At 50.0% G+C, this 23,213-nt stretch overlaps 2 protein-coding genes across 9 annotated transcripts in view; one reads left to right on the forward strand and one right to left on the reverse strand.

The window, feature by feature from the left end:
* DRC3 (dynein regulatory complex subunit 3) overlaps window positions 1–6,199 on the reverse strand; it is a 30,368-nt gene extending 24,169 nt beyond the window's left edge. The window contains exons 1-2 of the mRNA XM_045778251.2: window positions 6,065–6,199; window positions 2,300–2,464 (exon numbers count right to left, since the gene is read on the reverse strand). Coding sequence (XP_045634207.2) covers window positions 2,300–2,459 — 160 coding nt within the window. The 5' untranslated portion in view covers window positions 2,460–2,464; window positions 6,065–6,199. The remainder of the gene's footprint in view (window positions 1–2,299; window positions 2,465–6,064) is intronic.
* Window positions 6,200–6,628: 429 nt separating this feature from the next.
* Window positions 6,629–23,213, forward strand: part of TOM1L2 (target of myb1 like 2 membrane trafficking protein) — a 111,089-nt gene continuing 94,504 nt past the window's right edge. For 7 of the 8 annotated variants that reach the window (XR_015726800.1, XM_045778270.2, XM_045778271.2 and 4 more), the window contains exon 1: window positions 6,629–6,779. Coding sequence is in view for 6 of the 8 variants with exons in the window: in XM_045778270.2 (XP_045634226.1) it covers window positions 6,728–6,779 (52 nt within the window). In the remaining 2 variants the exon portion in view is untranslated. The remainder of the gene's footprint in view (window positions 6,780–23,213) is intronic. The other variant, XM_087867690.1, reaches the window with a different exon arrangement.

Here is a 23,213-nt window from a genome sequence, read left to right on the forward strand (position 1 = left end):
TTTGTCCCCAGTTTTTTCTAGAAGCCATAACAGCCCTCTTGTGTATCTGCCCCCTATTCTCTATTTGCTTCTGTAATGATTTCTAAAACTTAAAAAATTAGAATATGCTTAGGAAAAGAACTGAAATAACAGAAGTGAAAGGGGTAAAAGAAAAAAAAAGCACACTTAATAACCACACATTGGGGACAGCGGTTTCAATATTCATTCAGAGGCACACGGTAATGGGGTTGTGAGGTCCTGGGGGAGGCCGGGCACAGCTCCTGGCCTCCCTCCCCAAGCCAGGTCTGGGTGGGGATGGGTGGACAGCATTACTCTGACCCAGGGGCCTGCCTCTGTGGGTTCCCGGGGCCAAGTGAGACTGGTGTCTGTTCCCAGCTCTCTGAGGCCAGATTTCCCAAATGTTACCGGCCATCAGTTCCACCTACGCTCTCAGCGGCCTCCCATCCTGGTCTGGATTCTCCAGGAGCCTTTCTGGCCCTGGTCTCAGACAGACAGCTCTTGGCTATGGCTGACTTGCCACGGCTCCCACACTCTGGGTGCCCTGCCTTGCACACCTATGTGCTGGCTTTCCCCGAGGCATCAGCAACTCACGTGGAAAAGCCAAAATGACACAACAAAACCCAGGATGTATTTGACAGCTCTCAATGAGTTACCAGCATGACGGGATGGCCCAAAGAGTCCATTTCATCTTCAACACAGACATGGGATCCACCTCTACTGTGCCCAGCTTGGTCTCAGCCCACTGTCATTATTCCCTGGATCACAACTGTCTCACTAGTCTCCCTGCTCCGGCCCTGGGGCCCTTCACTCTATCCTCCTGCAGTCAGTGGGCTCTTATGGAAACCTAAGTCCCGTCCTGTCCCTCCTCTGCTCAAGACCCTCCCAGGGCTCACATCTCACTCACCACAAAAGCCAAACACTGCCTCTTGGCCCCCTAAGGCTGATGCTAGCTGACCCCACCACCTCTCTGACCAGTCTCCATACAGGACTGCCTGCCTCAGGGCCTTTGCACTGGCTGCTTTCTATGCCTGGAATGCTTTCCCCGGATCTCCACGTGGCTCCTTCCCCTCACTTCCTTCTAGTCTTTGCTCAGTTGTCACCTTCTTGATGAGGCCTCTGACCACCCAATAAAACACGGCCCCCCACCCTCACCCCTTTTCTCCTCTCCTTGATCTTCCTCCATTGTATGTATTTTTAGCACACACTATTATTTTCCTTCCCTATTTTTCCCATCACCTGAACGTAAGTTCCATGAGGACAGGGTTTTTTGTCCTTTTCGTTCACCATTGAGTCCCTAGTGCCTAGAACAGCACCTGGCATATAACAGGCATTTGACAAATACTGGTGGCATGAACCTTAGACAAGGAGGGGGTAAGCCAAAGGAGGCTAACACCCCTCTGGTGACAGCCCTTCTGCAATCCCTTTAACCCTCCCCCACTGCTGAGGTGGCTGAGTTCCAGGGTCCCTCCCTGCTCTGGGTGGTCGGCCATGGAGGCCATGCTCTAGGGAGGCCTACAGGTTTCGTGAGGCTTGGACCAGGGCTGGGCCTGCCTTGCCCACTGCCGTGTCCCCATGGTCTGCCCCAGACTACACGTTCCTTGCTGTGTACCGGCTGACCCAGCAGGCCGGTGGAAAAACCCAGGAGAGAGCAGGTGTGCGAATCAGCCCGGGTGACTCCGCTGCGGCCCACCTGCCCAAGACGCACAGGCCCCTGGCCACCTCTCTCGCTTCTTCTCGCACCCCCTCCGTCCAGACTCACTGGCCCCCTTGAGTGAGCCAGGCGCTGTGCATGTGTTGCCCCATTTTCTCCTTCCAGCCAGCACTTGAGACACGCATGCTAACCTTCCTGTTTTATAGAGGGGGACACCAGGCACCCAGGACCTGCCTGGTCCCGAGCCACATCTTCCCAGCAGGCTGCCCCACTGCTACCGAGGAGCCTCTCCTGTCTCCTGCCCCAGTGCAGAAGCTCCTGCTTCCCACGGCTTCTACCCTCCCGGGTTCCACCTGCCAGGGACCCCGCTCCAAAAAAACCAGTGAAGTCTGATGGAAACAGTGCGGCCTTGGGTTCACTTAGCTTTGGAGTGGAGGAATTTTATCTCTTGTCCTATTATTCAGAATCAGGTGTGTTGCGGATATTCAAATGCTAATGACCCACCATGCCTACGCCTTCTAACCCAGGCAGGCCCAAATGCCCATGTGGGTCCCGTGATCACCGACTCTTCATGGAATTCTGGGGCAGAGAAGCCTGGGGCAGGACGCTGGGCTGCCTGGTGCCCCCACCCCGGCCAGGGATACGCACTTTGGAAGTCCAGCCGCAGCGACAGGACATCCTTGAAGAGGATGCCCTCCTGCCTGGCCAGCTGCCCAGCCTCCTCCTTCGGGCCTTGCTCTCCGACAGCCAGCTTGAGCATATCCTCGTCCATCACTCTCGGTTCCACGGAGTTGTACAGCCGGTGCATTCTCCCTAAAAGACACCACGTTCCTCTTCCACAGTCTGCCTGTCCCTTTGTCTGAGCACAGGGTGTGGCTGGGCTCTCTTTAACGCATGGTGGAGCACGGTGACAGTCACGGATACTCCAGGGCCTCCCCCGCCCCCCTCCTTGGCCCACTGCACCTCGGGGCTAGTACTTTTGCACCAAGGCTGCTCCAGACCTTTTCCAGCAACCATCTGCCCCTGTCCCGCCTGGAGCCCATCTGCAGGAGGGCACCCCTCGGTCCCGTAACCACGGCGTCCACACTGGTCTCTTTGGCCCCTGGAGCTCAGCTCCCCTTATGGCCGTGGCCGTCTTCGGCCTCCAGCTTTCCTCAGCTAGCCTTGTTCGTCTGCCAGTCTTGCCACCAACCGCTCACCAGGATCCTTGGCAGCCCCCGCCAGGTGTAACAGCCTGCAGCTCCCCTTCTCTGAGAGACTCCCCCCATCTCACCACGAGCTGCTCGGTGTGTGGAGACTGGCAGACACTGACCCAAGCTGGTCATTCCTGTTCTCCCCCTGAGAAATGTGAACTTGGGGCAGCAGGATGAAAGTCCCATCAGAGCTGGCTGTGTGAGCTAGGGGGAGGGAACTGGGGGGCTTCCGGCTAGCCAGACATGGGGTTAAGCAGAGAGAACAAGAGGAGGATGAGGCATACGGAGAGAGAGACAGAGATGGGAACTGAGGTGAACCAGAAAATAAGACAAAAGGGCCGGCAGACTGACACACTCTTTGCTGGCTTTCCCACCCCTAATGTCCCTAATTCCAGGCTCTGTGAGAGTTTCCTGACTTCTCACATTAAATCCAATTTTATTTAAACTGAATCCAGGAGGTTTCTGCTGCTAACGGGCCAAAGGGATCTGGCTGAGACTCTGTAGGGGAACGGCTGACCTTGGGCTGCTGTTCCTGGTTGGACAGAGTCACAGTCCAGGGAAGCCTGGGCACCCTGACCTCATTCTCATCATTACCGACCTAAGAGTAAGAACATCCAGAAGGGCTGGACCCTTCTGGGAAGGCACACTCTATGGGAAGCTCCCAGATTCTGCCCCCTGAACCCTCTGGACACCCAATCCTCCTTTCTACTTCCCACCCATTTCTCACCTTCCTGCTGGCCTCACCATCTACCTTTGCCCTCTTGGTCCCTGATACCCAGGCCTCTTCCCTGATGCTGGACAGTCCCTGTACTAGTCCACTGAGAGCTGCTGGAGACACTCCTGTTGTTGGGATGATGGTGTTCACTGCAAACCGGGGTGGGCCCGGCCATCCTGCCACCTGGTCTTAGAGCCCGCTACAGCCCTCCTCCGCCCTCCCCCGCCATGCACCTGGATGCAGCTTATATACATATGATGCATCTGCCATTTCTGGGCTGTCGTGATCAAATGTCCCTGTGTGTTTAACTGTCGTGTGTTCTTTCCTTCTGCCCCCAGGAGCCACAGCCTCCCCAATCCCCACTCCCACCCCCCAGGGCAACCCCCCGCCCCCACCACTGCCGCCATGCTGCTTCTCCACCTGCGCCTTCCGTCTTCCCACTCTCTCCAGTCTCTCAACACTGGCTCCAACTCCTTAGAGTGAATGAGTCAACTCCCAAAGACGTTTCCAGTCCTCCCCCTCTCTCCATCTCCCCGCTCTTTTGAAACATTTTTTTCTAAGATTTCCCACAACCTGACACCACCTTGTCTTTGGGGAAATTTTAATGTGTGGTGTTTGGCAGATGTTACCTGCAGAAGTGTTTGTGCTTTCTCAAAGAAAAGTGCTGTACTTTGGGAAATGCTTCTTAATTCCGATTTCAAAACTGTAACTGACTTCTCATCACTCCCACTTCATCTAGGCCTGGCACCTGGGACGGATCAGGCTTACTTTCCGTCAAGCCTACAATCACTACTCAATGTGAAACGGTGGTGAGGCTCGCTCTTTGCTAAGCACATGAGGGCTTGATTTGGAACCTGGGTGTGTGTCCTTTGGCAACTAACCTCACCTGTCTAAGCCTTTGATTTCCCGTCTGTAAAAATGGATAAGTCCTCCCTCCTACATTTGTTTAAGATCATTTATTCAGCCCACACATGTGTCACGAATAGCTACTACATGCCGTGAATAAAACAGATTTCCTTCCCTGTTTCCGACGTGAATCAGATCGTCATACAAATATTTAATTACAAACCATGACAAGTTTGTAGATGTAGGGAACGAGGACAGCATCCATTAGGGGCACCTGGCCTGGCCAGGGGAGACAGGGCTGGGATCTGAAGGATGAGCAGGAAAGAAGGAAGAGGAAACTGCACAGTGAGGGCCTGGAGGTGGGAGAGAACAAGCCATATTCCATTCGGGCTGAAATAAAGAAAGGTTGGAGGGACCTACGGGAGTTTATTATCCTAGGATCCCTGGGAAGCTCCTGGGCTTAATAGGGGCAGTGACAGGAATAGCTTTTACTTTTAAGAGGCTCACTCTGGCTGTCGCACTGAGATCGGCAAGAGTCGTGAGCAGGGTGGTGGTAAGATGTAGCTGTGAGAGATCTCCAGGAACTTATATGTAGGACTAATCATCTGCAGTTTCCAGATTAAAAAAACAGAAGCTAGTTAGAAAGGTTAAGTAAGATGCCTAAGTTAATACATCTATATGGCCTATGGCAGAGGCAGGGGACCGCGACTCCAGAGCCCATTTTCTTAATCATGACTCAACTGTACCCAGGACACTGTGGATTTTCACTGTCACAACGCACGACGTTTCTCATGGCTGTTCTGCGTCAGGACCGAGGCCCGACCACTCCTCCGCTGAAGGGGCTTTTATCAATAATTTACCACCCAATCTGGGTTCCTGTTGACTTGCCTGACAACAGTATTGGTGGCGAAGACCAGAGGTAGGAGATGGGGAAAGCAGCAGAGAGCTCTACACCACTGCCAATGGAGCAGTCTCCTCACAGAGAAACAAGATCAGAAGCAAAACTGTGAAGCAAAAACTTGGGATCAATTGAATCTGAAAAACATAGACCCTGCTGGCATGGATTACTAAGAGAAAATCAACTATTAACTGAGTGCTTACTGCGTACTACACGCACATTCATTACTTAATTGCATGGCGGCTCTGGAAGCCACTGGAGAAAGGAGTCCTAATTCCCTCACTTCCCAGATAGGGAAACTGAGGCCCAGGAGGGGAAGGAAATTGTCCAAAGTCGTACAATGAGCTACTGAGAAGAGAGAGGAATGGCACTCTATACAGCACCAGGTGAAGAATACAAATAAAGAAACACTTTTACGACAGTTAAGAGGTCGGGTATGAGGGTTAAATACTTGAAGGACTTATCAGCGGACCGGGTACCTTTGTTTTGATAAAAGGAATCAGGCCAGAAGATCGGGGGATGGAGCCCTTAAAAACCTCTTCGGGCCCTGCTCCCCGAGGAAATGCGTCCTTAGCATATCTTTCTCATCCTTGCAATGGCCTGAAAGCCCAATGTCTCAGCGCGGCCGTGAAGTGGCTGGCAGAGAACCTGTGTGCTCATTTTACAGGTGAGGAGGGCCGGGCCGACTCCCAGAGAAACAGGTCAGAGGAAAGCGTTAAGTCGAGGGTCTGTCTGTCCCTGCGAGTCCTCCCAGGTCTCACCGTCTCAAGCGCGGGCCACCCAACTGCTTCCACGCAGAGAACGCTTCGCCCGGTTACTAAGGGAACTAAGCGCGGCCAGTCGGTTGCTAAGGGGAAGTCGCGCGGTAGACATCCTGGGTGAAAGTTGACGGTCACGTGATAGCATTTCTCGGGTGGAGAAATACTCCTACCACCAACCAGCAGTAGAAAAAACAAACGTTTCTCCAATCAGCACTTTCTACGGGCAGGGATATTAGTAGCCCCGCCTCTTCCCCGCCCCCACCTGGGTGATTGACTTGTCTCTTGTCCAATAATAGTAAGGTCTCACTAGATTGACCAAGATATAGCTGAATCAAAACATACAGAGTCTCGTTCGGAGGCGGGCCAGGTAAGGCGCCGCAACGCCTGACGGAGATTCCTGTGACCTAGCTCGCCGCTCCGCCCAATCGGGCGCCGGGGGGTAGGCGGGGCTTCGCGAGGGAGGTGTAGGGACCAATCGGAGAAGGGCTGGGCAGACCCTGCCCAATAGGGACGCGACAAGGGGTGGGGTCAGGGGCTGGGCGTTCGGCGTTCGGGAGGGTGGGGCGGGGGCAAGTGTCAGTCAGGTCGGGAGCGCGACGGGGGACAGCGGGGACCCGGGTGGCTGACAGGGGGCCCGGGCCGCTGCCGTGTTGTCCGCTCAAGATGGAGTTCCTCCTGGGGAACCCGTTCAGCACCCCGGTGGGTCAGTGCCTCGGTAAGGCCGCGCGAAGGGTGGGCAATCTGGGTGGGCGACGGCGGCGGCTGACGGGGCCGGTGAGGACCGCGGGCCCCTGCCCGGCACCGGTGCCACCCCACGGGCCGCCCGGGCATCCTTGCCGTCGGGCCTCTGCCCACGGGCTGCCTGGGCCTGCTCACGGCACCGGTGCCACCCTGCCAGGCGGCTCCCCGAGGCCCAGCTTGGACTCGGAGATACTCCGCGCGTCCCTCCCGATCGGGGCCCAGCCCTTCCCGGCTCCTGGAGGTGGTGCCGGCTGCTGGGAACGGCTTTGCCTCCTCGCCTGCTGAGAGATGCCACCGAGTGCGCCCTCATCAAGGCTGACGGTCTCGCTGCCACTGCCGCCAGGACCCAGTTCTCCCACACCTTTCTTCCTCCATCCTTGTCCTTCTTTTCAGTACCAGCAGCCCTCAGACCGGGCACCTTCCCAGAGAATACTCCCTGCTCTGAGACTTGCTAATTAGAGGTGCAACTCAGCTAGGCTGTAGGAGGGACTGGGATGGGGGGAAGGGTTCCCAGAGGGTGATTATCTTGCCAGGGGGATGGCATGCCTGCACTGCCTCTGGGAAAGAAGGGAGGCTGTGTTATTTAATGATAAGAGCCCTGGACTGGGAATCAGGAAGCCTGGGCTCCTGGAGGAGCTTTGCCAGTGACTCTTCCTATATGACCTTGTGCAAGTCACTGCTCTTTCTGGTTTGACATTTCCCGTGTTTGTCAATTGAGGTGTTTGGAGGTGAGATGCAGTAGGTCCCTTCAAGTTCTAAAGTTTTGATATTCCTTAGAGTAGTTTCTGCACATTGACTATTGCTTCCCCGCTGTATTAAATTTCCCCAAAGCTGAAGTCTTTTGGTGACAGTGTAGAGAGAGGGGTACTCCATAGTACTTGTTAATCCTATATGGGGGCTCTGGGCACCTGGAAAAGGGCACCAGAGAGACCGGTCTCCTGGGTAAGGAAAACCCAAGGCTATGTGAATGAACACCAGAATGGCCCCACTGTATGGGGTTTCTTAACTAAAAGAGCAACTTGCCCTTTCACCCAAGGCAGGAACTTTTGCCAACTTATTAGCCAGGAATGTTGATTGGTTTCTTTTAAAACTGGGTTCCTCCGGGTTGGTAGAAGGACTGGTAAAACGTCTTTTATGAGTGGGGACCTTTGGTGTCCTTCTGGGCCTGGGTGGTTTAGCAGTTGTGATTTGTTTATTTCCTTTCCAGCTTATGACTTTCCAGCTTACTTTTCAGCCTTTAGTGGGGTCTGGGAAATTATTGAGGCCTCTCCTGTTGGCTAACTGGCATTTGGAAGCCTTTCTTTTCTTTGTAGTGGAAGGTCTTAGTAAGTAATGATGGGCACTGGGCCTGGGGTGAGTCTCCTCCCACCTTTACAGACTACTGTGTCTATCTAGATTTTCTTCCTCCTTTCCTTTCCTCAAGTGCTCTTTCTTTTCCAAAACCTCATTTCTCAGTATTGAATCCCAACCAGTTATTGGAAGGAGCTGGTAAACCTGGGAGATTTGTTTTCTTTTCTGTCTCCTTTACAGTAGGAAGCGCCACACCTTGGAAATGCCAGGGTAGCTGGTGAGGGGTAGAAGTTAAAGGACATTTAAAAATATGCAAATATTAGGGATAATAGGCATCCATAGCGAGTGGCTGCTTCTGTCAGGAAGGCCTGAGTTTTGCCTTATCCATGTTTTGGTTGTGTGACCCTAGAAAATTGTGTGACCCTTCTGAAGTTTGCTTAGTTTGCTGAGAGAGAGACAGAGAGAGAGAGAGAGATTCATACAGAGTAGTACAGTTTAAGTGAGATGACAGTTGCCTGGGACGTACTAGAGGCTCAATAAATTGTAGCTGTTGTTGTTAGCAACAGAATAGTTAAATTAGGGTTGAGTGTGCTATCTGGAGAGGCTATGGGGGGCAACTGGCCCATCTGCGACCTGAGAAGGAACAGGCCCCAGTATCTACCAGCCCTTAGACAAGACCCTTGACCATGAAGAGAATGAAGCCTCCTCATTGTTAGTTGGTCAACAGGCAAGGCCCTGCTGATTTCCTAGTTTAGATAAATTAGAGGATAGAAGGAGGGTCTCATGTAAATTCTGTACTGTTGTGACAAAAGTGTGAAAGTGATTTTCATGGCATTTAGTATTGTTATGATTCTTTTAAAAGTATTGCCAGGTGGTTGACGGGAGAGAAGGGAGACAGAAATAACACAACAAAGCTGATGGGTAAAAGCAATAGCTACAGCTTGCACAGAGCAGTTCTACAGTCATTACTTGCTTCTTACAGCTGCTCTGTGGAGGAAGTCTTATTGCCCTTCCCACTTTAGAGTTGGGGAAACTGAGGCTCAGAGGAGTGAAGCCACTGCTCAGCTGGGAGAAAGGAGAACTGGGATTTCGTAGCTGTCCTGGTCCTCAGGGGATTTCTGGTGTCGAGAGAGAGAACGCGGAGATGCTTGGAATAACGACCACTAACAGAAGGCCACTGCGTAGTTGAGCGCTGGGGATTGTCAGTGCTCTTAGGAGTCCAGAAGAATTCAGAAGAGCTGGGGAGATAGCACTGGCTTCCTGGAGTCCAAGAGCTGCTCACGAGGGTGGCTGGGAATTCCACAGGCAGAGAGGAGGACACCCTGTGCCTGGACACAGGTACATGAGGCAGGGAGGGGAGGTGTGGGCACATCTATGTTCACCAGTCTGAGTGGAACAGAGGTGACAGTGGGGGACAGTGGCAAGCTGGGTTTGGGCCCAGGATAAAGCCCTGTTCTTGGGGGCGGGGAGTGACGTCAAAGATGACATTCCTTAGCTGACTCCAACTTTTAGTTTCTCTGGCCCTCATTTTACCCACTCGTAAAGTAATACCTCTCAACGGCTGCATGGGGCTTGCACTGAAACAATCCCACCGGCCCAGTTCAGTAGGCCTTCTGAGTGCCTGTGGGTGCCAGGCTCTGGGATACAAATGTTTAAGAGCTGCTCTCAGGGAGCCTTCAGTAGAGGTAACATGTTCACCAAAGGTATGCTAGAGCTGCAAGGCGTTAGGCTGGTAGTCTCAGGGCTTGGTCATTATTATTATTATCATCATCATCATTTTGGTGTGGTTTTTTATCTTTATCTGATTGGTTCTCATCCACATTAACTGTCTGTAGATTTTTGAAAGGGGTGACAGGTACATAGGTAATGAATGTACAGAGTTTGTTTGCTGATTACGTTTTCTGGACAGCCGCACACCCTTAACGGTATGGGACTTTCCTTATTCCTTTGGCCCAGACAGCTTTCTTGACCTGGTGTCAGTGCACTCATCTGGAGTTCTCACCTCCTTCCTGGCAAATTTGTGGATCTCTGAGTGTCTGAGGTCACACTACTTGAAACCCACTGCACGGATGTGCTTGTGAAGGCTGATGGCTTTTTCTCCGGGCAATGCCTTGTTCGTGGCAGAACAGCCCTTCTCACCTGCTCTGTGGGAACCATTCTGCTGGGCCCAGGTTGGAAAGGGGTAGGATAATTATTACTCTGTCTCATGCTTGGGGCCTTGCATGGACATTCTAACCTGGTGCTATTTGGTTGAAGGCACAGCTAAGGCCACAGTCTGACACAGTTACCTGTGTGTTCTTGTAGCTATCCTCACTGTCCTTTTGGAAGGTGGTTCCGGAATAGAATGCATGATTTAGAGCAGAATGAGCAATAGTATGAGAGGCTAAGAAGTGAGGAAGAAGTACCTAATTTCTGGATTTTCTCTTCTGAAACAGATTTCAAATGGTTAGTGCCTTAATCTAAACCCTCCAGGACCACTGGGGGTTGGATATCACATACTAGGGCTTCCCCAAGTCCAGTTCATGGTGCTCTGCAAGTGGTGACAGTTCCTTGTATTGGCTGGGAAACGTTTTCAGATTATCCTTTTTCCAAGAGTAAAGTTTGGATTCATTTAAATGAGATCAGTGAGTAGTTTGTGAATTCTGATGGGAATACTGTGGAGGGGGGGGTAAGGTGGGTGCAGGGAGGACCATCTGTTATTCTCTTCTGCGTTCAGTTTTAATGAGCAGGTAAGAAGCAGATATACTGTTGCAGAATTTGTTCTTGTAGGTTACTGCTTCCTAGTGCCCTAGGAATGTAGGTGTTCCCCAGCCTGGCTGTTTGTTCCAAGAATAAGTAGTTGTCCCTCAGATTGCTGTTGCACTTGGCAATTCGCCAAGCCCTTTCACCTTGGTCATTTTATTTTGCGTTTGCAGCCCTGTGCAATGCACAGGAAGACAACTGAAAGGAGCTTAAAATTATTAAGTGCCTACTGTATGCAAATCTGTCTGCGGGATCTCATGTAGTCCTCACAATATTTAATTATCGGAATGTGACTGTTGTCCTGTATTGCTTCGAAGGAGGCTGAGGGTCTTGAGAAGTGAGGAGACTGGTGTCAGGTCTTGTGCCCGAGTTAAACCTGGAATCAGGTCCTGAGCCAGGGCTCACTCACCCTGTTCTGCCATGTTGCTTCTTGCTCCGCAGACCTCATGATTCAGGGTCTGCAGAATCACCTGGAGGGCTTATTAAAACAGATTGCTGGGCCCTACTTTCCTAGTTTCTGATTCAGGAGGTATAGGCTGGGGCCTAGCATTCTACATTTATATGTTCCCAAGTGATGCTGCTGCCGCTGGCCCAGGAACCACACTTTGAGAACTACTGCCATCTAGGTGAAAAGTTCTGCTCCTTCAATCTCTTATCTTCCCTCAAACTGTAAATATGGGTGTTCTAATGGACAGACTATAAGTGGGGTTATTTAGAAATCAGTCACTCGTTCAGTGGCTTTATATCACTTCTCTGTATATATCAAGTTAAGGGTTTACCAGGGTGCTCAGTTTAGTAAGGGAGCTAAGACAGGTACCTAAAACAGATACGATAAAAAGTGGGGGCATTACATTGGACAGATCAATGAAGTAAGAGAGTGGAGGACGGAAGGGGTTATTACCTTCAGTACTAACAGTAACAGCCAAAGGTTTACTGTGTGCTACAGACTGAAGGAGGCGCTTTCTAGATTTTGCAGTCCTTTAATCCCCACAAGAATACAGTGAGTAAGGTACTGTGTGATCTCCATTTTGCAGACGGGGACCCTGAGGCAGAGGGAGAAGGTCACTCAGCTAGCAGGAAGGGAGCTGGAGCAAAATCCAGCATTTTGGCTGCAGAACTGGTTTGCTGTTACGCTGTGCGTCCCTCAGCCAGGGAGGACTGCGGAGGAGCATCTTAGGAAGGAAGGAAGAACTCAGGAAAACTCAGGAGGCTGTGGCCACCGAGCAGGGCTTTGACAGATGGGTAGGGATGGAGAAGGAGACTTGGAGGGCTCTCTCTAGCGGAGACAGCAAGCAGCTTGAGCAAAGGCTGGTATTAAGGTGGGGGTGTGTGTGCATAACAGGATTTGTTCTGTTGGCCTAGCAAGGGAAAGTGGTGGAAGCAAAGACTGGAAAGGCAGGATTAGGCCTGATGGTGGGGGGCTTCATATGTTGGCCAAGTGGTTGGGACTCTTTCATTGGTGGCCCTGGGGAGTTAGGAAGGATGTCTGGGGAGCAGAGTAGTAGAGATATCGTTAACAGAGACAGGGAGGTTTCCCCTTGGCAGTCACCAAAGGTCATTCTTATCTTTTCCCAACCAAGCCCCCATCTGCACAGAGCGGGGGTCCTCCAGAGGAGTCAGAAGCGGGCACTGCCAGTTCCTCCGAGGTCCAGGGCAGGGCCCTTCCTCTGCGCCCCAGGTCGGGGAGGAGAGGTGCTGAGGCAGGTTGGTGGACCACGCGACGAGGCCTGGGGTTCTGAGAGCATTTGTCCTTAACTGCCTGGAAGCTTATGAAACAGCAGTCACGTGGTGAGGGTCAGCCTACTCCTTGTCCTGCCCTGCTTTCCACCTGCAGGAACAGGGGCGCACTCACAAGGGCCTTGCTGAAGGGCTGTCCTTGCTTAGTCTGGGCTATTTGGGGTATTAAAAATTCTCATAGAATTGTGTTTTTAAAAAAAGTGTGTATCCATGTAGAAGACTTGAAAAATGTACCAAAAAATGCAAAGGAGAAAAAAAAAATCATAAGATGCTTTCTCACAAACTCATTGAGATTCTTCTCATTTCTGTAATAAGTGGAAGGGGTGGAGTCCTTGTGTATTTAACCCTCCATTTTTCTCTTGGATGGCAACATTGTATAAGTTCTTTTGGCATATTTCTGTGTAATCTACCTGTTTTTTTCTTGGTGGGGGGGGAGAGAGAGGATATAGAGTGAAGAAGAGAACGTAAAGTACTCCAAGAAGCTTCGTTAAGGGTTGTTGTTCTTGACCTAGAGGATACATCAGTAGGAATTTTTAGGCTAACCCAGTAGTCTGAAAAGATATAAATAACATTCAGACTTCTTTTTTTTCTTTCCCCTGACCCAGCTTGTTGTGGCTAGGAGAGGGGCCTTTTTCAGGGGCGCCTGGGTGGCTCAGTCATTAAGTGTCTGCCTTTGACTCAGGTCATGATCCCAGGGTCCTGGAATGGAGCCTTGCATCTGGGCTCCCTCTCCCCCTCCCCCATGCTGTCCTCTGGTTCACACTCTCTCTCTCAAATGAATAAGTAAAAAAATCTTTAAAAAATAACAAAAAACCCCATTTTCAGACTTGGTGTCTATTTTAGTGCTCCCACCAATCCTGACCTGGCAGAATGTCGTTGATCTTCTCCATCCCGTCAGCATGCCTGCTGTCTGACAACACCTGCCTCCTCCTCTGGGAAGCTTTCCTAGACCACCCTGTTTATGGTGCTGAATCTCTTCTCTGAACTCCCAGTGTTTGTGATCTCGGTTGGCTCTTTCATCACATATAAAATAGCAAATTCCTTAACTTTCCAGGTTTTTGTGGAGATAAAGTGAGGGAATGTGTGTGAAGTCCCCAGCACAGTGTCCTGCATTCAACGGCTATACTCAAACCTGTTGATTGCTTCCATTCCGCCTGGTACGGTTTCCTGAGGTTATTTATTGTATGTCTTGTCACGTGTTTATTGCCTTATCTTCCGAATGAGACGGGAGGCTCCCCACGGCAGGATGCGTGCTTTCTTTTTCCTTGTGACCTTCACAGAACAAGCCAGAGGATACTCTGCACAGTGGTTCACTCCAAAGGTTCCTTTTCTATCGATCTGACTTTTTAGCATCTTTCAAAGCTCAGAATACTGGCCATCATTTACTGATCTTTCAGCATCCTCCAGACATCCTGTCATACACGTTATCTCATTAAAATCTTTTTTTTTCTCGGAAAACTGCCCTACATCAGTGGCATTATCTCTATTTTACAGACGAAGAAATGGCTCAGAGGAGCTAAGAAACTTGCCCAAGTTTCAGTGGTTCGTCGGCTGAGCCGTGTTCCACGTGCAGGGAGTCAAGCTCTCGGGCTTTTGTTCGCGTTGCCTTGCAGACAGCAAGCCTGGTCTGTTTCCATTTAGACAAGACGGGCCTTTAACTGATTCCACGTGGGAATTCCACGAAGCTAGTGGAAGTTCCATCAAGGAATTTCAGAGCGGGATGGATGCCCGCCGGCCTCTCTGTTCTCTTCCAACATGGGGCACTTCTTGTTTTGGATTGGAGTTGGTCCCGTCTCTTTCTCCGCTGTGACTGCCCTGTGTGAGTTCATTAACTGTTAGAATAACTCACTTCCCTGAGCTGTAAACAGGGAAGGGGTGTGTATGTGACAAGAGTACTTGCTCTGTCACATCTTACAGGGCGGTTAAGAGGATCAATGAGATACCGTGCGTAAGAGCAAACTATGGTATTAGGTTAGAGCTCTTCCCCTGCATCATCCAGACTAAATGTTCCATGAGGGCACCTGTTTTTATTTGTATTCATTTATTGACTTTTAAAAACTGTGGTAAAATATGCATAACACAAAATTTACCATTCTGTCCATTTTAAAGCTCAGTGACATTAAGCACGTTCACACTGGTGAGTAGCCATCACCACCACCCATCTCCAGAACTTTCTTCATTTTGCCCAACTAAAACTGTATGCATAATGATAGCTCCCATTTCTCCCCACCTGTAGCCCCTGGCAACAACCATTCTACTTTCCGTCTCTATGAATTGATGACTCGAGGGACCCTCACCTCACATGAGTGGGATCATACAACGTGTGTGTTTTTGTGACTGGCTTATTTACTTAACATAATATCTTTAAGATTCATTCACGCTGAAACATGTTTCAAAATCTCCTTCTTAAGGCTGAATAATATTTCATTATATGTATACGCCATATTTTATTTTTTTTAAGATTTTATTTTATTTTTTTGAGAGAGAGAAAGAGAGCACGCGTGAGTGGGGAGAGAGGGAGAGGGAGAAGCAGACTCCCCGCTGAGCAGGGAGCCCAACGTGGGACTCAATTCCAGGACCTGGGATCATGACCTGAGCTGAAGGCAGATGCTTAACCCACTGACCCAACCAGGCGCCCCTGTATATACCATGTTTTATTTACCATTCACCCATCTTTGGATACTTGGGCTGCTTTCACCTTTTGGCTACTGTGAATAATGCTGCTGTGAACATGGGTGTGCAGATATTCATTCGTGTCCCTGCTTTCAGTTGTTTTGGAGACATACCCAGAGGCGGAATTACTGGATCATACGCTAATTCTGCCTTTACTGTTTTGAAGAAGAGCTGCCGTACTATTTTCCACAGTGGTTGTACCGTTTTTTACATTCCCACCAGCAGTGTGTAGGCCCCCAATTTCTCCGCGTCATCACCAAACCTTGTTAGTTACTTGTTTCTGGTAGCCGTCTTCATGTGTGTGAAGTGATGTCTCATTGCGGTTTGGGTTTGCATTTCCGTAGTCATTAGTGACCACGAGCCTCTTTTCACGTGCTTATTGGCCATTTGTATATCTTTGGAGGAATGTCTGCGTCAAGTCCTTTTGCCTGCTTTTTAATCAGGTTGGTTTTTGTTGTGGTTACTGTTGTTGAGTGTTAGGAGCTCTCCCAATATGTCGGATGTTAATTAGGAGCTACGTGATTTGCAGATACTTTTCTCCCATTCTCTGGGTTGCCTTTTTACTCCGTGGATTGGGTCCTCGGATGCACAAGAATTTTTTCACTTTGATGAAGTCCAGTTTGTCTGTTTTTTCTTCTGTCGCCTGTGGCGTCATGCCCTGATTTTTCTGGAGAGTCTAACACGTGCCTTTAGAACAGAGATGCCAACAGTACCTAGTGAGCATGACTCTTCACCAGGAACGGGGCTAAGTACCTACATGCGTCATTTCCTTTCATTCCCGCAGCAGCTCTGTGAGGCAGGTGCCATCATTCACATTTTCTAGAGCAGGGAAACAGGACTTCGAAACTAAGTACCTTCCCCAAGGTCGGTGCATAAGAAGTGGCAGAGCAGGGACTTGAGCCCAGGTCTATGGACTCCAGAGCCAGTGCTTGTAACCACTAAGCTGGAGAGCTCGGTAATTATTTGTGGAATTGAATGAATGAACATCTGAATGAACTTGGAGGCTGAAACTCTGGCAGGAGTTATCCCCAGTTCGGGTGTGCTTTCATGTTAGAAATGATTCACCCAGTTCAGTCCTAGTGTGATTCGGTGCACAAGTGTCCCCATCATCCCAGCACATTTTCTGAGAGTTCGTTAAAGGATGTGCTTTCTTCCAACTCAGTGAGGCTCTTCTCTGTCATGGAAGACCTGTGTATACCTGTGTATTTACTTTCTCTTTGGATTTGCTTCGGAACCACGGTCTTGTGGCGGGGTGGGGGGCGGTGGGGGGAGGGATTTAAACAGATGTTAAGTTGTCTAACTGACCAACTTGGTTTTAAGACATTACCAGCTGCTGTTTTAATCATTCATGAAGCAGCAGCCTTGTAGTCTGGAAGGCACGTCAAAAATTCTGTTTCAGGTTTTGGCTTAAAATTGAGTGTAATGGTGGGAGACTGCTTCCTTCATCTCAGAGAATTGGGCTGCACATCTTTGAGAGCTGGGGACAAGGACGGGGCCCTGTAATAGGACACTGTTGAGTTTTTTGCTACTTCTCAAAGGAGAAATCACACAGAGTTCTGGCACGTCATTAGTCAAAATAGGAAATGAGGCCTGAGAAATGATGTCGCTTGGCGTTGGAAAGCAGAATTTGCTAGTGTCTTCCAGAGAGTGAGAATCCCTTGTGTTAACTCTGGAAATTCTTAAACCAGCAAATCAAAGACTCACTGAATTCCAGCTAGAGGGGTCTTAGCAGCTTTTGGTCCAACCCCCTCATTTTTTTTTTTTAAAGATTTTGTTTATTTATTTGACAGAGATAGAGACAGCCAGCTAGAGAGGGAACACAAGCAGGGGGAGTGGGAGAGGAAGAAGCAGGCCCATAGCGGAGGAGCCTGATGTGGGGCTCGATCCCATAACGCCGCGATCACGCCCTGAGCCGAAGGCAGACGCCCAACAACTGCGCCACCCAGGCGCCGCCAACCCCCTCATTTTTACAGGTGAGAGAGCTGAGGCCCAGGGAGGGTGGGCCTGTGCCATTTTTACCCCGACAGCACTTCTGACACCAAATGTGTGGGGGATTTTTTTGACAGCAGCCAATTCTGACACCAACTCCGTGTCCTACAATTCAATTCAGTTCTGACCTAACTACCTGGAGTTGTTGCAGACCCTGCTGGTTAAGGGCTCAGTCGCACAGACTTGTCCCCGATTCAGATACCAGTCCCCCGTAGTCCCTCTACTTCATACCAGCTGTCTATAAATTGGGGGTTCCTATGACCCCCTCCTCTGGTTCAAGAATTTGCTAGAAAGGCTCACAAAACACAGGAAAAACACTTCACTTACATTTACGAGTTTATTATAAAGGATACAGCTCAGGAACAACCAAATGGAAGAGATGCATGGGGTGAGGGATGAGGGGAGGGGGCGCAGGGTTTCCGCCCTAACTGGGTGCACCACCCTCCCAGCACCTCAGTGCCTTCGCTAACTCGGAATCTCCTTGAACCTCAGTATGTGGGCAAGATCGATTAAATCATTGGTCGTTGGTGATTAACTCATACTCCAGCCCCCCTTTCATCCTGGAGATTGGAAGTGGAGTAGGGGCTGAAAGTTACCAATCCTCTGGTGTCCACCCCCATTGTGAAGCTCTCTAGGGGCCCCAGTCTCTAGCCCTCTCATTAGCATACAAAAGACACTCTGAGGACTCTGGAGAGTCTGAGGATTGTAGGAGCTGTGTACCAGGAACTAAGGACAAAGATCAAATTAAATTTCTTATTTTGTCATGGTAGGTGACTTGCCAAGGTCCACAGGGAGTCAGTGGTAAAACTGGGGGCATCTCTTTACCCCAGGGCCCTTGCCCAGTTAAGGACATTTGTATATGGGCAAGGATGCTAAGAAAAGTAGTAGCAGCTTGCCATTTGATGACGGGGCAGTTCTGTTTTTTCCCTAAGATTTTATTTTTAATAATCTCTGCACCCAGAGTGAGGCTCGAACCCCCAACCCTGAGATCAAGAGTCGCACGCTCAACTTACTACTGAGCCAGCCTGGCATGCCCAGAAGGGGCAGTTCTTGACCTAGACTCATGAAGGCAAATGTTTTTTTATTGTCTGAAAGTTAATCACATTCACACATAATTTGGTGGTAGTGACTATTTAGCTCTAGGTTTGAAGGTTGAAATGAAATTAGTTCGTAAAATCACCTTTGGTATTCTGTTTCGGCTGCTGTTTTCTGGCACCTGTCCAGAACAGACAGATGAATCCCAGGCTAGCCCTTGGGCGGCCCGGATTGGTCAGCGCTCTGTGGCTGATTTGCTGTGTGATTGTGGGTAGGTCACATTCTACCTCTCTACTCGTTTGGAGAGGGTGGGTTGAACCACAGAGTCTCTGAGTTCATTTCCATGCCTAAGGCTTAAGGCCTGAGTCAAAGTGGCTTTTAGTTTTTCTTAAGTAAGAACTTTAGCCTTCATAGAAGATTCTTTTGAATCCAATTTGTATATAGGTGTGTGGATTTTTAATTGTATGTATTATGCATCTAATACATTTTTCCTTAAGATACAATTTATTTATGGTAAACTACATAAATCTTAATTGTTACAGTTTTCACAAACGCGTTCACGGTTGTAACCCACACCTCTGCTAAGATAAAGGCTTTCACCATCACCCCAGAAAGTTTTCTCCTGCCCCTATCCAGTCAGCCCTCCCCTACAACACAGCCCTTGCACAGGTAACCACTGATCTCAACTCTGTCACCAGAGATGAATTTTGCCTCTTCTAGAAGTTTCTATCCATGAAGTTGTATAGTGTGTGCTCTTTTGTTTGAACCCGAGTGGTATTTTGAAGAGGTTTTCTGCTTTCTCCCTTTAGTCCTAAGAAGTCATATGCATTCTTTTCTCCAGCTGCTGGCTTGAAAGGTCATGTGGTCTGGGGTCCCGCTGGTCCCCGTGAGCTGCTGTGGTTTGAGAAGTGAGGGCCCTCTGCCAGTGGGCCGCCATATTGTCTGCCGAGTGTGAGGGAAGGCATGGAGAGAACAGCTTGACTTCCAGATACTGGGTTGGGTTTGTTTCTATAATTATTGATGTCACAGTCTTCTCACTTGTCAACTGGGCAAATTGGATCTACCAGCAGATGAAAGAGACTAACTCTGACACCCGAAAATGTCACTTGTAATGGCACGTTTCTGACAAGGTGCCCGTGAGATACACTCATTTCAATTTCATAAATACTTTTGAACATAAAGGCAGATTGCTCCAGGGAGCAAGAGCAAAAGGAAGGGAGGTCCGGAAGGGCCGAGCAGATGGACCGGGGACCCAGACTGTGATGGTGGCTCTGGGGCCCTGTCTTGGCTGCGGAGCTTCATGTCAGCGGGAGGGGATTTGTTTGTTTGCTTTTCTTCATAACGTCTTTAGGCTTTGTTTCCTCTAATGGGTTTACACTGCCTCTAACTTAGTCCCGCCCTGCCCCTGCCTGGGCCATTGCGGATACCTTCCAGCCTGTCTCCTTCGTTCTGTTCTCCCGCCGTTTGTGCACGACGACCACTCAAAACTCGTGACAAATCTACCGGAACCCTCCTGGAACTCCCTGTCTTCTTGTGAATGAACTGTAAACGTAGCCTGGCATTCAAGGCCTCACTGATGGGGCTGCTTCCTGTCGGCTCTTTACCAGACCTTTGCACGCACCCTCCCTGCCTGTGCTCCTCGTGCCCCCCCCCCCCCGCCCCCTGGCGTGGCACTGCTTCTCTCTTGCTCAAGACCTAGCTTACATCCTCCCACTGCCGCAGAGCTGGCCCCGTACCCGTGAAGTGCAGCGGCACTTCTATTTTATTTTATATGTATTTAATAATTAAACTCTCGATCTCAGTGCACTGTGAGAGTGGGGTGGGATTTTGAATTCCGAGGTGAATAGCGTTCTGGGGCTGCCCTGAAAGGAGCTGAGCGTACTGGCCCAAAGGGAGGTGTCTTTGTGTGGGCTAGAAGGAAGGGAAAGGAACTGAGGTGCCTATATGAGCCGGGAACTGAGCTGGGGCCTTCTAATGTTCTATCTCATTGAGCGCTCTTGACCTTGTGAGCTGGGCATTTTCACCCCTCGTGGGGACTTTCTCGGAGTCACACAACCAACGGGACCGAAACCCCGCGAGGTCTACAATAGCCTCTGTGCTTCCTACCACCCCACCTGGGCTCCCATGTTGTTGGGTGAACGTGGGGGCAGGTCAGTGGGTCAGGAATTGGCTGTTTGTGCATATGTTAGTAGGTGGGACTTTCTTCCTGGGTTGAGGCCAGGGAATGCTAGGGCCCTGCCCCCATGTTAGTCCTTGTTTGGGACCTTTTCTTTTCCCCAAATAAATGGTGATCCCCTTTCGGGGGACTGTGGCTCTTCCTTCTCCCAGGGCCAGGGAACGTGGCCTGCCTGCTTGTCTCCAGCGGTTTTTAGGAAGATTTCTGAAACCAAATTGCTATTTCTGAGTAATTCACTTTCAGGGGCACAGAACAACTCTTTGTATACTTTTTAAAAAAATTGTGGCAAAATGCACATAACAAAATTTATCATCTTGACCATTTTTAAGTGTACAGTTCAGGTACGTGGGCATTATTGTGCAACCATCCTGAGCACCAAACTCCAGAACTTTTTTCGTCCTGCCAGATTGAAACACTGTACCCATTAAACAACTCCCATTTCTCCCTGCATCCCCCATTCCCTGACAATCCTGTCTGAGTTTGATGACCTTAAGTGCCTCATATGAATGGAATCATACAACATTTGTCCTTTCATGACTGGCTTATTTCACTTGACATAATCAAGAGTCATTTAACTTGGAGTGGGTGTCAGAATTTTTTTTTCTTTTTTTTTTTGTTTTTTTGTTTTTTTGTTTAAAGATTTAGTCATCTATTTTAGGGGCACCTGGGTGGCTAAGTAGGTTAAGTGTCTGCCTTCATCTTAGGTCATGATCCCAGGGTCCTGGTATTGAGCCCCACATCAGGCTCCCTGCTCTGCGGGGAGCCTGCTGCTCCCCCATGCTTATGCGCTCTCTCTCCCTCTCAAATAAACAATCAAATAAATGTAAATAAATCTTTAAAAAAAGATTCATATTTATTTTAGAAAGCGAGCATGCGAGCAGTGGCAGGGGTGAAGGGAGAGGGAGAGAATCTCCAGCAGATTCCCCACTGAGCAGAGAGTCCGATGTGGGGCTCGATCCTACAACCCTGAGATCATGACCCGAGCAGAAATCAAGAATTCAGATGCTTCACCGACTTAGCCACCCAGGGGCCCCATATTTTTTTTCCTTTTTTAAGGCTGAATAATATTCTGTTGTATGGCTAGACCACATTTGTTCCGTTCAGCCATCTTTGGACCCTTGGGTTGCTTCCACCTTTTGGCTATTGTAAGTAATGCCGCTACGAAAAGGGGTGTGCAAATACTTGCTGTGGCTCTGCTTTTAGTTACTGTGGGTATATAACGAGAAGTGCAATTGCTGGATGTGGTACCACTATTTTTAATTTTTCTGAGGACCTTCCCTACTGTTTCCTGCATGGGCTGCACTATTGCATCTTCCCAGCCACAGTGCCCAAGGGTTCCAGTTTCCCCACACCCTTGCTGACATTGTTTTATTGATAGCAGCCATCCTAATAGGTGTGAGGTGCTTTCATATTTTTAGGGGGCCTATCATTAAGCACCCATATAAATCCAGGATTATTCAGAGCCTAAGTGAAGGATGTGTGTCTGGAGTAAGGCAGAATGTCAGTATCATGGGGAGCGTGTTCATTTTGCAGCAGGTCCTATTTGCTCAGGGATACTGTATGGTCGTTGTTACACAAAATTGCTTTGTTGGGGCACCTGGGTGGCTCAGTCGGTTAAGCGTCTGCCTTCCACTCAGGTCATGATCCCGGGGTCCTGGGATTGAACCCCGCATCAGTCTCCTTGCTCGGTAGGGAGCCTGCTTCTCCCTCTGTTCCACTGCTCCCCCTGCTTATATTCTGTCTCTCTCTGTGTCAAATAAATGAATAAAATCTTTAAAAAAATTGTTTTGTTGGTGGCCATCTAGTCTTTTGAATCTTGGGGCAATGGTGGAATAGAGGGCCTTGACGGGTCACTTGGGGCTTCATTGACAGAGCAGAAATGAGAGCCCTCAGTCGGGCTGAATTGAGGTCCTCCAGGAGAAGATAGCGCCTGCCTTGGGGGGAAGCTCGCTGCCCTGGGTACACAGGTTGCAGTGTGTTGGGTTCGGGGGGAAGTGGGACAGCCCCCCAGGGTCTCCGAGTGCCTGCCCTGCTTGGTGCCAGTGTGACACAATCACCACCCTCAGCAAGTTCCCCTGAGAGGGAGATAAACACGTCATTTCAGTGCCCAGGGGAGCCTGCGATAGAAGTGGGGACAAGGCCCAGGGGAGGCTCAGAGGAGAGCAGAAGGCGGGTTCCTGAGAAGCGCTGGTTAAACCTGGTTTTGAAGGACAAGTAGGAGCTGGCCCGAAAGAGAGAGAAGGCAGTTGGAGGAGGGAACAAGCCATTGGGCTTGTCATTGAACTTCATTAAATATGCACTTTTGCTTGAGAGAATGTCCCAAGGGCTCTTTGTTCTCCAAACTTGATAGGCTTAGGAGAAGGGTGTGGGAGGGTACCTGCCTCTGAGCCCCACCAAGGACAGGACACAGGCAGGGAAAGGCAAGGGGAGCAGCCTTTTGAGTCGGTCTCCCAGAAGCCCTGTTGCAGTCCCATTGTGGTGGTGGGAAGGCTGCCGTGGAGAAAGGCGCACGCGCCCTCCCAACCTTCCCGTAGTTCAGGCCGGGGCGCATCGGCGCCTCTGGGTGGCCAAGGGCCTTCCCCGGGCTCCGTAGCTCCTCTACCCCAGAGGCTGCCGGCGCTGTTTTTTTGGTGCCCACTGTGTGTTTGTTTGCCTTTCAGCGAATGGGCATTGACCAGTGTGCTCATTCTTGTTGCAAAAATGAGACAATAGGAAGCGTATTCTGTGTGAAGTGTGAGTCCCCGCTTTCCCACCCCCACGCGGCTC

This window comes from Ursus americanus, chromosome 14 (genome assembly GCF_024610735.1).
Source record: "Ursus americanus isolate L20-20 chromosome 14, mUrsAme1.1.p, whole genome shotgun sequence".
NCBI lineage: Eukaryota > Metazoa > Chordata > Mammalia > Carnivora > Ursidae > Ursus > Ursus americanus.